At 38.7% G+C, this 14,117-nt stretch overlaps 1 protein-coding gene across 1 annotated transcript in view; it reads left to right on the top strand.

The window, feature by feature from the left end:
• The window catches only part of LOC117378313 (chloride channel protein 1-like), a 41,190-nt gene that overhangs the window by 21,944 nt on the left and 5,129 nt on the right, over positions 1-14,117 (top strand). The window contains exons 13-20 of the mRNA XM_033974902.2: positions 523-592; positions 1,620-1,730; positions 4,603-4,816; positions 5,740-5,873; positions 6,359-6,450; positions 6,927-7,016; positions 7,390-7,468; positions 12,212-12,294. Coding sequence (XP_033830793.1) covers positions 523-592; positions 1,620-1,730; positions 4,603-4,816; positions 5,740-5,873; positions 6,359-6,450; positions 6,927-7,016; positions 7,390-7,468; positions 12,212-12,294 — 873 coding nt within the window. The remainder of the gene's footprint in view (positions 1-522; positions 593-1,619; positions 1,731-4,602; positions 4,817-5,739; positions 5,874-6,358; positions 6,451-6,926; positions 7,017-7,389; positions 7,469-12,211; positions 12,295-14,117) is intronic.

The raw sequence follows: 14,117 nt of genomic DNA, 5'->3' as shown, positions 1-14,117 counted from the left end.
CAATCAACATTACAAAATTGTGTCGCAAGACTTTTGATATAGGCTATATATGAAAATACAATAATCCAGTTCACCTTATTTCTATGGCACTTTTTATAAACAAAGTAGATATAAATGGACATAGCTAACCTGCTAGCCGCCATGTTCCAAATAGGAAGTGATCATGCGCTTCCAGCACCATTGACTCTCGCTCCAATTCACTTCACACTGGAAAACTGTTGCCCCTCTCTGTGTAACTGTTGCTGTCAAGCCTGTAATTTTGGTTTTAGGATGTTTTTATTAACCGGTGCAAGTTTAGCAGGGAGCGGATTCAACTTTGGTTGCTATGATACTCACGGTTGGAATTCCTAACATGAAACTTGGCTCCAAATTTGCCCGTATAACTGTTAGGCTTGATGAAATCCGTTTGATTGGAGCTGAATGCTATGGATGACATCACACTCACTCAGTCCACTTTTTATACAGTCTATGGTGCCAATATGCATTTCAGCTAATTCTTCTTTCATCTTTCTTTTTCTTTAGTTCTGGATGTCTGCAGTGGCCACCACCATGCCCATTCCCTCAGGAGCCTTCATGCCTGTCTTTATACTCGGTTAGTCCATACTTGATAAATTTAATAAAGTCTAAATTTTAATTCAATTCAATTAATAGAAGACTCTTGTTACTGATATTGTGGACACAGACTCTTGCATAATTCATCCCAACCTCCAGTGGTAATTTATGTCCTCATTACAAGATCACATAACAGTGTATAAATCATTGTTACTGCTGCTGCGTTCATTTCATCTTGTTTTGGTTTTGGAGCGTGACCTTTACAGAGCTTTGAGTTAAAATATTCACCATGTTTTCATTTCAACTGCTGCTTTGTGACTTATAATTTGACCACTCGCTGAATTTATCTAGAATTATGAGACTTTCATTTGCATACTGTTTAGAGGAAAATGTTTCCAATGAGCTGTGTAATTGCAATAGGTTATGTTCACCTGAAAACACAACAGTCTACAGTTCCTAATGTTGGTTAGTTTTTTTTTTTGCTGACCTGGTTTAAGGTAAATATTTCTGTGATTACTAGGCTTATCCACATGAAACAGGACTGCCATTATTCAACCTCAAAGACATGACTGTTGTCAGTTGGAAGGACTAAACATTAAGATTAATATGACAAATTTGTGAAGCCAGAAGCCAAACAAACAAGGTTAATCAAAAACAGTGATTCTCCCATAGAGTTATACTGATACTTTGAAGCTGATGTCTGAAGCTTTGTTACTCAAATTAGACTTTAATCTGAGCTTTGTTTTTAACACAATCTGACCATAAAGAACTGAGTTAGTTGGAATTACAAAAGTCGAGCTGATTAGTCACAACAACTCCTAAACAGGACCATGAAAACTTGATATTTTCAGACAATCTTAAAACTTTTTTGGCTATGTTTGCTAATGTTTGCCTTATGCCACCGTGATAACTGCTGAACATTCCACCACAGACATATATGCATTACATCCCTGCGTGTTGTCACTGCAAAGTACCAGTAGGCTCCATCATTGATCATCATCACATCAAACTCTAGAACACAACCACAAGATATGCATATTCGTTCTGTACTTTTTTTTTCTGTGAAGGGGCTGCGTTTGGGCGCCTGGTGGGAGAGATCATGGCCTCTCTGTTTCCTCACGGCATTGTGTTTGATGGGATACTGTACCGGATCATCCCTGGAGGGTACGCAGTCATTGGTCAGTCCCTTCCTCTACACTTCACACTTCAGTCTCAACTTGTTTAACACATATGAATATTTATAAAACAGAGGAATCGCTTTCTTTCTGTCGCTTTCTCTCGATTGAATAGACCCAAGCATCTTCATTATGATTGACAATTAGAAATGACTCGATCTCAATCAAAATTCGATTATCGCACAGCCTAAATACTAGACAAAAAATGAAAACTGCATGGATGACTCTGAGAATTAGTCCACTATTTCACATTTATTCATGGTGCTGGCAAAGTGTTATCTTATTCCACAAAATCCAACACGATGCCGTCCAGCAAAAAAAGTAAAGAAGCTGTAATGATTTGGCTAAAGTCTTAATAGGAAAATATTACAATTTACTCCAAAATATTATTAATAAAACTATTGAGAAGTTATTTCAAAGCAGCTGACTATTCTTCAGTGTAAAAAGTACAAACTTTACTGAGTGTGATCCCTGCTTTTTTGGGCTTTATACTCTGTGACCTGTGGTGACTTTCCAAACTTTTTTCGAGTCATAGTGGTCAAGCCAGCCTCCTCCTTGTCCCTCTCCTTCACATCTTCTCTTCACTACCTGCTCTCTCTCACCTCCCTCCTTCTCTCTCTATCTCTCCACTCCCTCCTTCCTCTACTTTGTCTCTTCCTCAGCTGTAGACCTCTCTTTCTTTTCTATCCCATCTCTCCCCTACTCTCTCTTTCTCGCTCTCAACTGTAGCTCCCTCTCCTCCTTCTCCCTTCCCTCTCCTGCCTCCCCCACTCTTTCCTTTCCTCTCCTCCTCTGTTTCTCCCCTTCTCAGCTGTAGCTCATTCCCTCTTATCCTCCCTCTTCTTTTCCCCCCTTTCTCTCATCAGCTGTAGCCCCTCTCTCCCCCTCTCCTTGTTTTGTCTCGTCCACAACTCTATCCTCCCTTTCCTCTCTCTGTCCCCATCAGCTCTCCCCCCTCTCCCTTTTTCTCTTTTGCTCAGCTGTAGCTTGCTCTCCTTTCTCTCCTCCTTCTCTCTCCTTCCTTCAGTTGTAGCCCCTATCTCTCCTCTCTTCCCTCGTCTCCCCCCCAGCTATAGCCCCTCTCTCCCTCCTCTCCCCGTCTTCTCCCCCTCATCCTTCTCCACCCCCCCTCAGCTGTAGCTTCTCTCTCCTTTCCCGGTCTTTTCCTTCCCGCTCTCCTCCTCCTTCTCCCCCTCTCTCAGCTGTAGCCCCTCTCTCCCTCCTCTTTCCATCGTTTCCCTCCCCCTCTCCTCTCCTCTATTACTTCTCTCTCCCTCTCAGCTGTAGCCTGTAGAGTTCAGTTGCGTCTCTGACAGTGAAATGTCAATGTGGCTCGTCTTCACTGTCCCAGGCGTTGACCCACAAACATGGCCGCCCTCCGTGCCTCTCATGTCGTTGTACAAAGCCCATCCATCTTTTCCTCCCTCTGCTCCTTTATCCCTCCATTCCTCTCTCCCTCCTCCACATCACTTTGGTCTTCCATTTCTGTCCTCCATTCTGTGAGATTTCTTGTCTTTTCTTTCATCTGTGTGGGCACAAGGAGCTTTCAGGACTCCATGTGACTAAAGGAATTTTCACAGTACAGAGATATAATGTACACTCAACAGTAGCCATGTAAAATGTGTAATCAATGGGAATTAAAATATATTGAAAACATAATAATTCATAATCTAATAAGTCATAGTGTTGAGACCTTTTACTGCGTATTCACTTGATATTTACATTTCTTTAAAAGTTCAATATGTACATTTTCTTTTGGAGGGTTCGCCACTTGCTGTTTTGCATGAAGATGTTTTTGCTTTGCCTGGAATATTTCACAGTTTGGCATTAAAGACATATCTGTGTTGCATGTATTCAATTAGATGTGTTGCTAAAATAAAAAATATTGTGAAAAATATCCATTCTTGTTCTTCAGGATTGTGCTGTCCAGAGATCTGACATGTAACTTGGCCTGGTGATTTCGCCTCCTTGTCTCCATGGAAATGGATAGATGGAGATTTAATAACATACTGTGGAACATTCCAGACAAAGCAGTAACATCTCCATGGAGACCAGAAGGCAAACCCAAATCATTCATATTTGATTTAAACTACTGTATCAATGGCCCTTTATTAACTTGTTATATTTTTGTTCAGTGTTTTCCAGTGAAAATGATTATATAATGCAGTGTGTCTATTGTAGAATTGCAGATTTGGTTGTGACAAGTACTTAATGGTTTTCAATATAGTGACTTTAATGAATGTGGGGCATCAGAATTCCTATGAATTCAAAACAAAACTATAAGAATTAAACCTATTCATCCTCTCAATATGAAGGGTAAATTGTAACTGGTTGCGGTCACGGCACTTTGGTCCCAGCTCCAGTCTTCGGCGAGTTGAAAGGCTGGCTGCCTGCAATTAAGAGGGAATTTACTTCACTTTGAGAGCAACCCTCAAAATTGTTTACTCGCGCTTTCTTTAGCAAAAGAAAAGTAATTAGAGGTTTAAAAAAGCACAGCAATAAAATATTTTGGATGCAAAGAAAAAGAAGCTGCGGTGTACTGAAAAAGGAAAATGGGCATTCAGCTTCAGGGTGTCATCTGCCCTGTTGAGAATACACAGAATCCTTTTGATATAGATTCCTTTAGTCCATCTGTGAGAAAGTGGGGGTTCTTGACCAAATGCTTAGTCTCTCTCCTCCACAATAACTATATATAATTGATAAGTGTTATTTTGAGTATTGGGTATTCTTACAGTACATTAGACGAACATATTAATTCTATCATTTTACTTGTAGTTAAAAAGTTATTATGCTTGGTTCAACATTTACTCTCCTCCTCCTGTCCCCCTCCTCTCACTCACTACCCCTCACCCCTTCACCCTTGTCCCTGTTCCAGGAGCAGCAGCTATGACCGGAGCCGTGACGCACACCGTCTCCACTGCGGTGATCTGCTTCGAGCTGACAGGACAGATCTCCCACATCCTGCCCATGATGGTAGCAGTGATCTTGGCCAACATGGTGGCTCAGGGCCTGCAGCCGTCCCTCTACGACTCCATCATCCAGGTCAAGAAGCTGCCCTACCTGCCCGAGCTTGGCTTTGGACATATTAGGTTTGTATGGTTTTGCAGAGTTTGATACCTCTCTTACAGAACTGGCTCACATTGATAGCAGAGTGTAGGAGAGTTTGTAAGTGTCTAACGCCGGCAACTTTACACAGCAGCAGTTTATTTATGAGTGTTTTATTCATAATCAGTGATCAATAGCGCTTCTATCTGCTTCATTCAGTCATGTTGTGTCCAGTTAAAGAGTTGTCACTGTCTGCCGTTGTTTTTCCGACTCTTGCAATGCATTGCGGCCTTTATTTATCACTCTAGTGACCGCTGATACATTGGTGCATTGTAGGACATTTTGAGCGCACTATTTTTCACCAACTGGCCATTCGGACACCACTAAAAAGGGCCCGACCCCTAAATAGTGGCCTAAGTAGGGAATAGTGTGGACATTCAGACACACAGCCACTCACGTTTGTGTTGAAAATCAAACATCTAAACGGGACGATGAATGTATTGATCACACACCCCTGAAAATGTGTTGTTTAAATCCATTTTGTATTTTTTTTCTTGAGTTTCAGACAATCTAAAACAGAATATCAGGCTGTGTTTGTTAATGTGTTCATTGTGTCACCATAGTAACTGCAAAACATTCCACCTTTGACATACATGTTGTCTCCCTGCATGATGACAAATGCTCAAACTTTTATTGAAAAAAAAAAAAAAAAAAAAGATTGATAACAGAAAATTAAACCGAATTTAAAGTGAAAAATGGCTGTGTGGTTTGAGCCGAGAGCCGTGCCCCTCTGCTCTGTCACATAAATCTTAAACCTGTCATTAAACTGCAGCTCAGTGCCGCCAGGTAATTCACTCAGACTGAGGCTCCAGTCGAGTCGTTTGACATCTTGAACTGCTCACATTTAAATAGAACTGGGTGGATTTCTATTATTACTCTGAGGGTAATGTGTGTGTTTCACCCACAGCCAGTACAATATCTTTGTGGAAGACATCATGGTGAGAAAAGTGAAGTTTATCTCCTCTCATTCGACATACAGAGAGGTCAAACATCTGCTGGACTCCACCTCTCTGAAAACAATACCTCTGGTCGACTCAAAAGGTAAACAACAAAAACAACAGCATTTAAAACTACTGCACGTCTTACAAAAACATAACATTTTTGTCACGATGTTGGCATTTATGCTTAGTAGAGACAAAAATGGTCTTTACAATCATCTTTAAAAATGTGCATGATAATCCAGTTCTCTTTTGTGTCAATCCTTGTCTTCTTAAAGGTGCACTAACTTTTTTGCTGAGGAGTCTCCATGGAGATATTGTTTCTTCGATATATTGAATGTCCAGTATGGCATTCAACTCCGCAGATCTGACTTGACCTGCTTGCCTCCATGGAGATAGATTTAATGCCAGATTTGGAACATTCCAGTCAAAGCCATTAACTCTTAAATATTCAAAGTTCTCATTATTTATCAGTTTAATTTGATGTTTCTAAATGAAAATGTGTTGTGTTGATGCACACAGCTCCTGGTAATATAACTGTTGAACCAGAGCATTAATCCTTTCATTATTTAACTTGTGTCTCTTCAGATTCTATGATTCTTCTGGGCAGCATCGATAGAGTGGAGCTTTTGGCGCTCTGTGATTGGTGGCTGTCCCCAGAGAGGCGGCTGCTAATGCAAGTGAGTGATACTGTTTATGAAATAAGAGTGATACAGCGGTGTAGTGGTTAAGACTCTCGCAGCAAGGTGCTCTTGGGTTTCTTTCCTGGACCAAACATATGCTTTCTGTGGAGTTTGCATGTTCTCCCTGTGTCTGCATAGTATAATATCTCTCCATCTGATCTGCATAATATTGTTGTAGGATTCAAGGATTTATTGTCCTTGTAATAACGAAATTACATTCAGAGCATTAAACAGTAAGTGTGGCTGTAGTGCAAGACAATATGAGTTCAATTCATAAAGTGCAAATACTCAGAGTGTAAACATATACACTACTGAGGTACTTATGGCAGTAACACAACAACATGACGATGAAGGCAGAGGTAGATTAATTGGACAGTAGCAGTTTGTATAAAAGTAGTTTTAGCTCATGCAAGTACAAATATTTTAAGAACACATTTATTTTCTTGGAGGTGTAAAAGCTTGTGTTTTTCCAGGGCGACTGTTTGCAGGAGCAGAGCCAGGGCCAAAGACACAACTGGGAGACTCTGGCCTTTGTCGATGAAGAAGAGGAGGATAAAGAGAAGGTGACATAAACCTATTCAGCCTGTGTCTGTCTGAATACAGAACCAGACAAAAGTTTGATACAGCTCTTCATTCATTCTTTCATGAGAAATGAACTACATCAGAAGAAGACAATGCCTAAAACTGGATTAAACTAGAACCAAACCAAGTTTAAGCCAAGACTACTCAAACATGTAACAACCAGTGCAGGATTTGAATTATAAAGTATTTTGAAAATTAGCTTTAGAAACACTGATATGGAAAAAACAAGTGCAGTCAGATTCTGTAACTAAAGTATGAATTTACTGATATGATTCTGACCTATTTATGGTTGGATATTAAGGATAATTAAATACATTGTTTGTAAACTAAGTTAATCATGCACATTGTGTACAGGACATTCTAGAGGAGAGAAATGGGCCCCTACCTCCAGCGAAACCTCCAGATCCATCAGACCACAGACCGAGCACCACAGGTGAGAGCACATCATCTTGTGCAGAGTATGAAGACTAAAAAGACCTGTTCACCACAAAAACACAGATCAACCCAGTAAAAGCACTAGCTGTTTCAGTCAGTTTCAGCTGCAGATTCGGTGCAACGCGGCATCAGGGTCTTGTGAGGTTGTCATAGTGACACAAACGTCCTCAGACAGAAGCTGCTCCACAGTGAGACCAGTTATTCTTCACTGCCCTCAGTCCCAACACACGCACATGCACAGGACATGAAGAGGTTACAAGCTTACACGTTTGAGACATTTATTGTTAAGGCTATGCACATAATACTTTTTTAATGCAGTGGAAATCCTTGTATTTAGTAAAATCTTCAGTATAATTATGTTAGCTAGGTTTTAGTCTAATCTGTCATATTAAATACATTTTTAAAAAATGTGATTGATCAATACAAGGAGAAAAATCCCCCATATTGCCCAGACATTGCCCAACTATATAAGGCTTTTTACATTCCCCACACCAACCTGAACAATCCATAAGTGCTCAAAACATACGCGTTTGTGACAGAGAAGAAAAACTTTAGTATACTACTATCAGTATTTTCATAGAGTTAGAAAGTAACAGGTATTAAACTTTTTCACCAGTACATTTTGAAAAAGATGTCATGTATAAATCAGTGAGGAGTTGTTCATTTTAATACTAATAGTTTCTTGAAATGGGATAACTTGATGTGACTTGTAGATTCCTGGTCATTAGTTTTACAGATAATATTCAAGGGTTTTCAAGTTGAACATATTTGGTTATTTTAACTTACCGTAAATTTCGGACTACAGAGCGCACCTTGATATAAGCCGCACCAGCTAAATTTGAAGAGAAAATCAATTTTGTACATATATAAGCCGCACCTGAATAAAAGCCGCAGGTTTTCATATTGTAACATGAGATATTTACACAGAAAGACGGTGCACCGACACGCTTTTTTTAAACTGTGCCTGAAAATTGGAACCAACACGACAACAACACGGGATGAACACATCTGCAGGTTTAGAAAATAAAGCTGCACCAACACGGAAAATCTGCTTTTATTTCCTCTGAAAACTTTTGTCGTCTTTTTACATTGACCAAGTTGGATTCATTGATGTCGAGCTCACGTGCAGTGGCTCTATTTCAGGGGTCGGCAACTCGCGGCTCCGGAGCCGTATGCGCCTCTTTCAGCCTTATACTGCGGCTCTGCGTGGCTTGGGAACTAACACAGACACAGCTCACAGTCCTGCGTAAAGAGCCCTGATTTTCAGACGTTGTGCGCACAGGGGTCAGGAGCAACTTTGGCCCGTCCCTAATGACACACTAATAAGCTCGTCCGTAGATGAATCATGAAAATCCTGCTGGAAATCGCCACAGAAATCTATTTGATGTAGTAGCAAGTATATTATCTGCTCTTGTCTCCGCGGTGACGTATCACGTATAACACATCAGACACGACGCACAAAAGTAGAGCCACAAGCGAGTGAAAATGAGCCAAAACAAAAGTCTTTGGAGATCTTTTTAACAAAGGGGAAAAGGACAACTGAGGAGCCAGAAGAGGAGACTACGACCTCCAAGAAAAAGAAAGATAAATTTAACAGACAATGCCTACTTAAAATCTGGGTTTGTCGCTACAGGTGACTCTCACGCACAGAGTCCGCTCTACGTAACATACGGGAAAAGCAAATACGGCAATGAAACCTTCAAAACTGCTTAGGCACATGGAGAATAAGCACCTGGGATTAAACGATACGCTACGAGTTTTTTTGTTGTTGTTTTTTTAAAGAAACTGCGGAGTAGAGTAGACATAATCACATAATCAGCGCGATGCATGATGCAGCGGTTTGGTGAGTTGTATTTTTTTAATGCACTTAAGTTGTTTTTGCCATATTTATCTTCCACGTGTAGAAGGCTTGTCCGTGAAAGTAAAACCTACATTATTCCGTTACATTATTGTTATTATACAGTGTTATCTTCATTTTAGATGTCAAAAAGTATTTGCGGCTCCCAGTGTTTTATTTTATGTGGAAAGTGGGTCCAAATGGCTCTTTGCGTGTTAAAGGCCGACCCCTGCTCTGTTTCCTTTCTGTTTCTTTATCTTAAAAACTGCATCATATCCATTTCATGATGCGCAAAATGATCGTTCAAAATCAAAACTAGTGAATTCTTCAGAGCAGAATCTTTCCCCACGTCTGTCTCACTTTTACGTTTACAGCTAGAGAGCGCCCCCCAGGGGCCGTTATCCAGTAAAATTCCATATATAAGCCGCACTGCTGTAAAAGCCGCAGGGTTCAAAGCGTGGAAAAAAAGTAGCGGCTTATAATCCGAAATTTACGGTAACTAAAACTGATGTAACTCACTGTGACCAATCAAGACAGAGTTGAATCTATTGCTTGTTTTTAAAATGAACACAAAAGTAATTTGGCCTCTCAACAAGAAAATTTTAAATTAGGAAAAGGAGCCAGGGACCAAATTAAGTTTATGATTTATTCCACGATTTATATTATATTTTAATGACATACAAAGAAAGTTTCCAAAGTAGATGGAAGAATTAAAATAAAAGACTTCAAGATTCAATTTAAAAATGTAATGTCATATACTTTTCTGTACTTTCTTCAATGATATTATGTTTGAAAGTCAATACAGAGAGACAAACTTGGCAACTATAACAACAGGAGTTTGGCACTAACTACTTCTTAGAACATTTGCCAGATCTATGGACTGTGCAGCAGATGTGTTCTGAAGTATAAAGTACATCACATTGAGCAGTGACCTTGAGCATCTTAAAGTATGAAGTTGTAATGATTAAACTGCATTACTGAGCAACTTTTTTGTATTTTTGTCCATTTCTTTAAGGGTTGAGATATATATATATATATATATATATATATATATATATATATATATATATATATATATATATATATATATATATATATATATATATGTATATATATATATATATATATATATATATGTATATATATATATATATGTAGAGCTTTTAAAAACTATTGAGTAATTGTTGTCAGTTTTTCCTAAATATCCACATTTTGCAAATCTAATATTTGGTCTGGTCAATGCATAAATGTACACAATTTCTCACATTATTACAACATGAGTAACAAAACTAGTCTCTTTATAAATATTTATAGCTACAAAAGGCATTTATAAAGTGTATTGTGCTCCATCTTGGGTTTCAACTATTCAGTAGAGTAACTGTAGAGTAAGAATACACAACCATTCACAACCAGTGCAACAATATGAGCAAAACATACAGTGCAGTGTCATATCTGTCAGTGTCAGTTCAGTAGATACAACCATAGACAGTACAGACACAAGCAGAGGGTTCACATCTTCAGAGGTGCAAAAGCTACTGTGATGTTGCCAAAATAAACTATAAGGTGCAGACATTAATAAAACAAAACATGAATGAATAAAACTGTCAATCAGAGCGTCAGACTCCTGTGCTCTGCAAATGAAAGTAGACTACGACTCTGGGGTTCAACAAAACACAATCCGACTTCTGAAACAGGATGGTAAGTTATATTTAAAAGTCAGAATTAACCATCCAAGGTGCCTTTTCCATTTGAAACCACATTGTCATGCTGTATTGTATTTATGCCAGGAATAGCATCGTGTCTGTACCCTGCAGCTCTGCTCTTATCCTTGACTCCCACTTTCAGACAACTGCATTTTATTCTTTCAAACCGGGTGTTGTCTGAGCGTAATTGCACATATCTCCTCCAAAACAAGCTCTGGTCTGGGCTGTGATTACTGAGGGGAGGAACGATTGGCATAAATATTCTTTTCTCTGAAGCAGATGGTGTGTACGTCTCTATTAAAATTGTTTCCAGGCAACAAAAGATGACAGTTAAGTATTAGCTGTCTTAAACCACGCCTTTGGATATTTGCATGGCTGAAACAAACTAATGACTCGAGTGTTTTTTATAATTCAATTTGTGTAGTATAAATTTAACTTACTGCCTGTATTTTGTCTTTGTCAGTTTGATCAGTGAGCAGCAAAGTGTAGTTTTGTTATGCCAGTGTCATCCACGTTTGTTAGACTATGGGGAAGAATTTTAGACTTTGGGGGGCCACCATAGTCTCCTGTATTAATGGGAAACATTGGAATATATATAGTAATACAGTTATGTTGGGTAGAAGTTGGCAATATAGTATTTATACATATCAACATTTTTAGGATTATAATTAGAATATCAAATATATTGTCAGAAAAATGAACACTGTCAAAATGCCAAAACTTGATTGTAAAAAGAACAGAATCTTGCTGTGTGATCTGATTCATTACTGTATTAGTTTAATGTCTGCCTTTTTCAGTGTCTGTGTAGCAGCCTGTGAGTCCACGATGAATTTCCTCAGGGACGAATAAGTCACTTTGAATTTAAAACGGGTACAAAGTGACATTTCTATACTTCTGTGTCAAATTCTCCAGTCATATTCGTGTAATACTAAACTCAACGAAGACACTTACATTTACAAGTATTTCAAAAATATCGTCTTTGTTGCATCATATTTTTATTAACATTATCTTCCCAAAAATAGGCAGCTACACAGTTTTGACAAAATTGCCCCTAATTTGGATAATCAAAATTTTTCAATTCACAAAAAATGATTAGAACAGAAATAAAATATTTAAATTTGCTTAAAAATAAAAAATACAAGATTGCATATTATTCTTACTGATCCTTATTGTGGGTTGTGTTGTTGTCTCTCTGTTTCAGACACGGGCCCTCTGCAGTCGATGAGGAGTGCGCTGAGCAGTGTCTTTGCCTCTAGACCCAAACAGACCGAGGGCCAGTCCCAGGTGTGTGAGACTCTCTACATTTACATCTCTGCACCAGGCACCAGGGAGGATAAAAATAGGCTTCTATACTTTATACTGGGCATCTGGGGCGTGTTTTATCGAGGCTTTTGACAGCACTGTAGCACAAGTCCTCTCGTCAATAATAATCAGATTATATTTTCTGCAGTCCACTAAAAACTTGTTCTTGTTCTGCACCAAAATGAGAGAGGAAAATCAAAAACTAAAATGCAGAAATATTACTCTTACATGCTTAAAAGACTACTTGGCTGGTTTATCCGTTTTCACTCCTTTTACAGTTTTCCATAGACCTTATATTCTAATTTGTCATACCTTTCTACATTTGTCCTGTTCTAGTCCTGGTTTAATTTGGTATAGTTCAAGTTTAGTCTCTGGAATAGTTTTTTTTTTAGTTTGTCGTCAAGTGCAGGCAAGTATTTATCACATTGTGGGGAATAAAAAAATATGGTTATGGTTAGGCTCAGTCTCCTGGAAATAAATGCAAGTCAATGTAATCCCCCCAAAAACCATTGAAACCCGACGTGTGACCGCTTGTGAGTTTAGGTTGTGTACTTTTGTATTTCATGATTTTTAAGGGCCCAACAAGATTTTTAAGGGCCCAACAGCCCAGCACTTCAGCAAACACTCATCTTTGGTATTTTATCAGAGGATTTAACAGGCACAAGCAAAGCATATGTTCATGTATTTGGAGGTCTGGTCCTGATCAAATATGAGGCATCTGTTGTTGGTTGTTGCTTTGAATGAATTTATAGTCTTTGGTTTTGCTTTAGGAAACAGCACAATGAATGTAGAAATATTCAAAGCACAACATGAGAAAAGCTGTTTGCTCAATTGAATCCATCTAATGTAATTGTGGTTGTGGTTTCAAGTATAAAGTAACAGATGAGGTTTCACACTACAAAGCACAACAATGGCACAGGTGGTGGAGTAGGCAGCCCACTCACCTGAGGGTTGGGAGTTCAATTGCTGCTCTGACTAATACCACTACATAGTTTCTGTTCAAAAAGGTAAACTACCCATAAATAATGATGTTTTTTGTGTGTGTGTGTATGTATAACATCTTTTGCAGCATTGGAACAGTTGGTCCATAGGAAAATGTAGTTTATCTCTATACTTATACTTATTGATTTTATGTCTTCTTGTTCTGTCATTTTGAAATTATGTAAACTATCCAACCCTTTTAAAAAATATTGATGTTGTATACACTCCTCTTCCCTGTCCCTATTGTGACGTCTTTGTAAACAGCCTCTCTCTGCTCTGTGAGACCTGGTTTTGTTGGAGTAACCAAGTCATTTTCCTTGGTGTCATGATTCATTCAGATGCTAATAATTCTCCCACTCTGTTTCACACAGCCACCTCCGTCCCACTCACAAGAAGGATATCAAATTTATCCATGATTTTGTACTGGGCCAACTCTTTTTTTTTGTGGTTTTCTGTTTGGACAAATACTAACTTATCAGATCTGCAAATTCACACAACTGGTGAAACATAAAGGTGCAAAATATATGTAGACAAGTGGCATTGGAAACATATTGTAAAAAAAAGGATTACTGTTATACAAGTGCCCAATCCTGCACAACTCATAGATTTTGTATTATATTTTCAGTTCGTTCCCATCTGTCTGGAGATTGGTTTTGCAGCACGGCTCTTACATCTGATAAAGCTGCATATCAACTAGACGCTGGGGAGGAATACACCACCCGCTGCTTAAAAAGCTAGATACAGATACGAGACATTGACCTTCCCATTTGTGGTCAAACAATTCCTTGTCAGTTTTGAGATTAGATTAAATCTGTAGGATGCCA

Source organism: Periophthalmus magnuspinnatus, chromosome 11, assembly GCF_009829125.3.
Source record: "Periophthalmus magnuspinnatus isolate fPerMag1 chromosome 11, fPerMag1.2.pri, whole genome shotgun sequence".
NCBI lineage: Eukaryota > Metazoa > Chordata > Actinopteri > Gobiiformes > Gobiidae > Periophthalmus > Periophthalmus magnuspinnatus.
The sequence above is the reverse complement of the archived record's forward strand: the minus strand, read 5'-3'. Positions and strand labels throughout refer to the sequence as shown.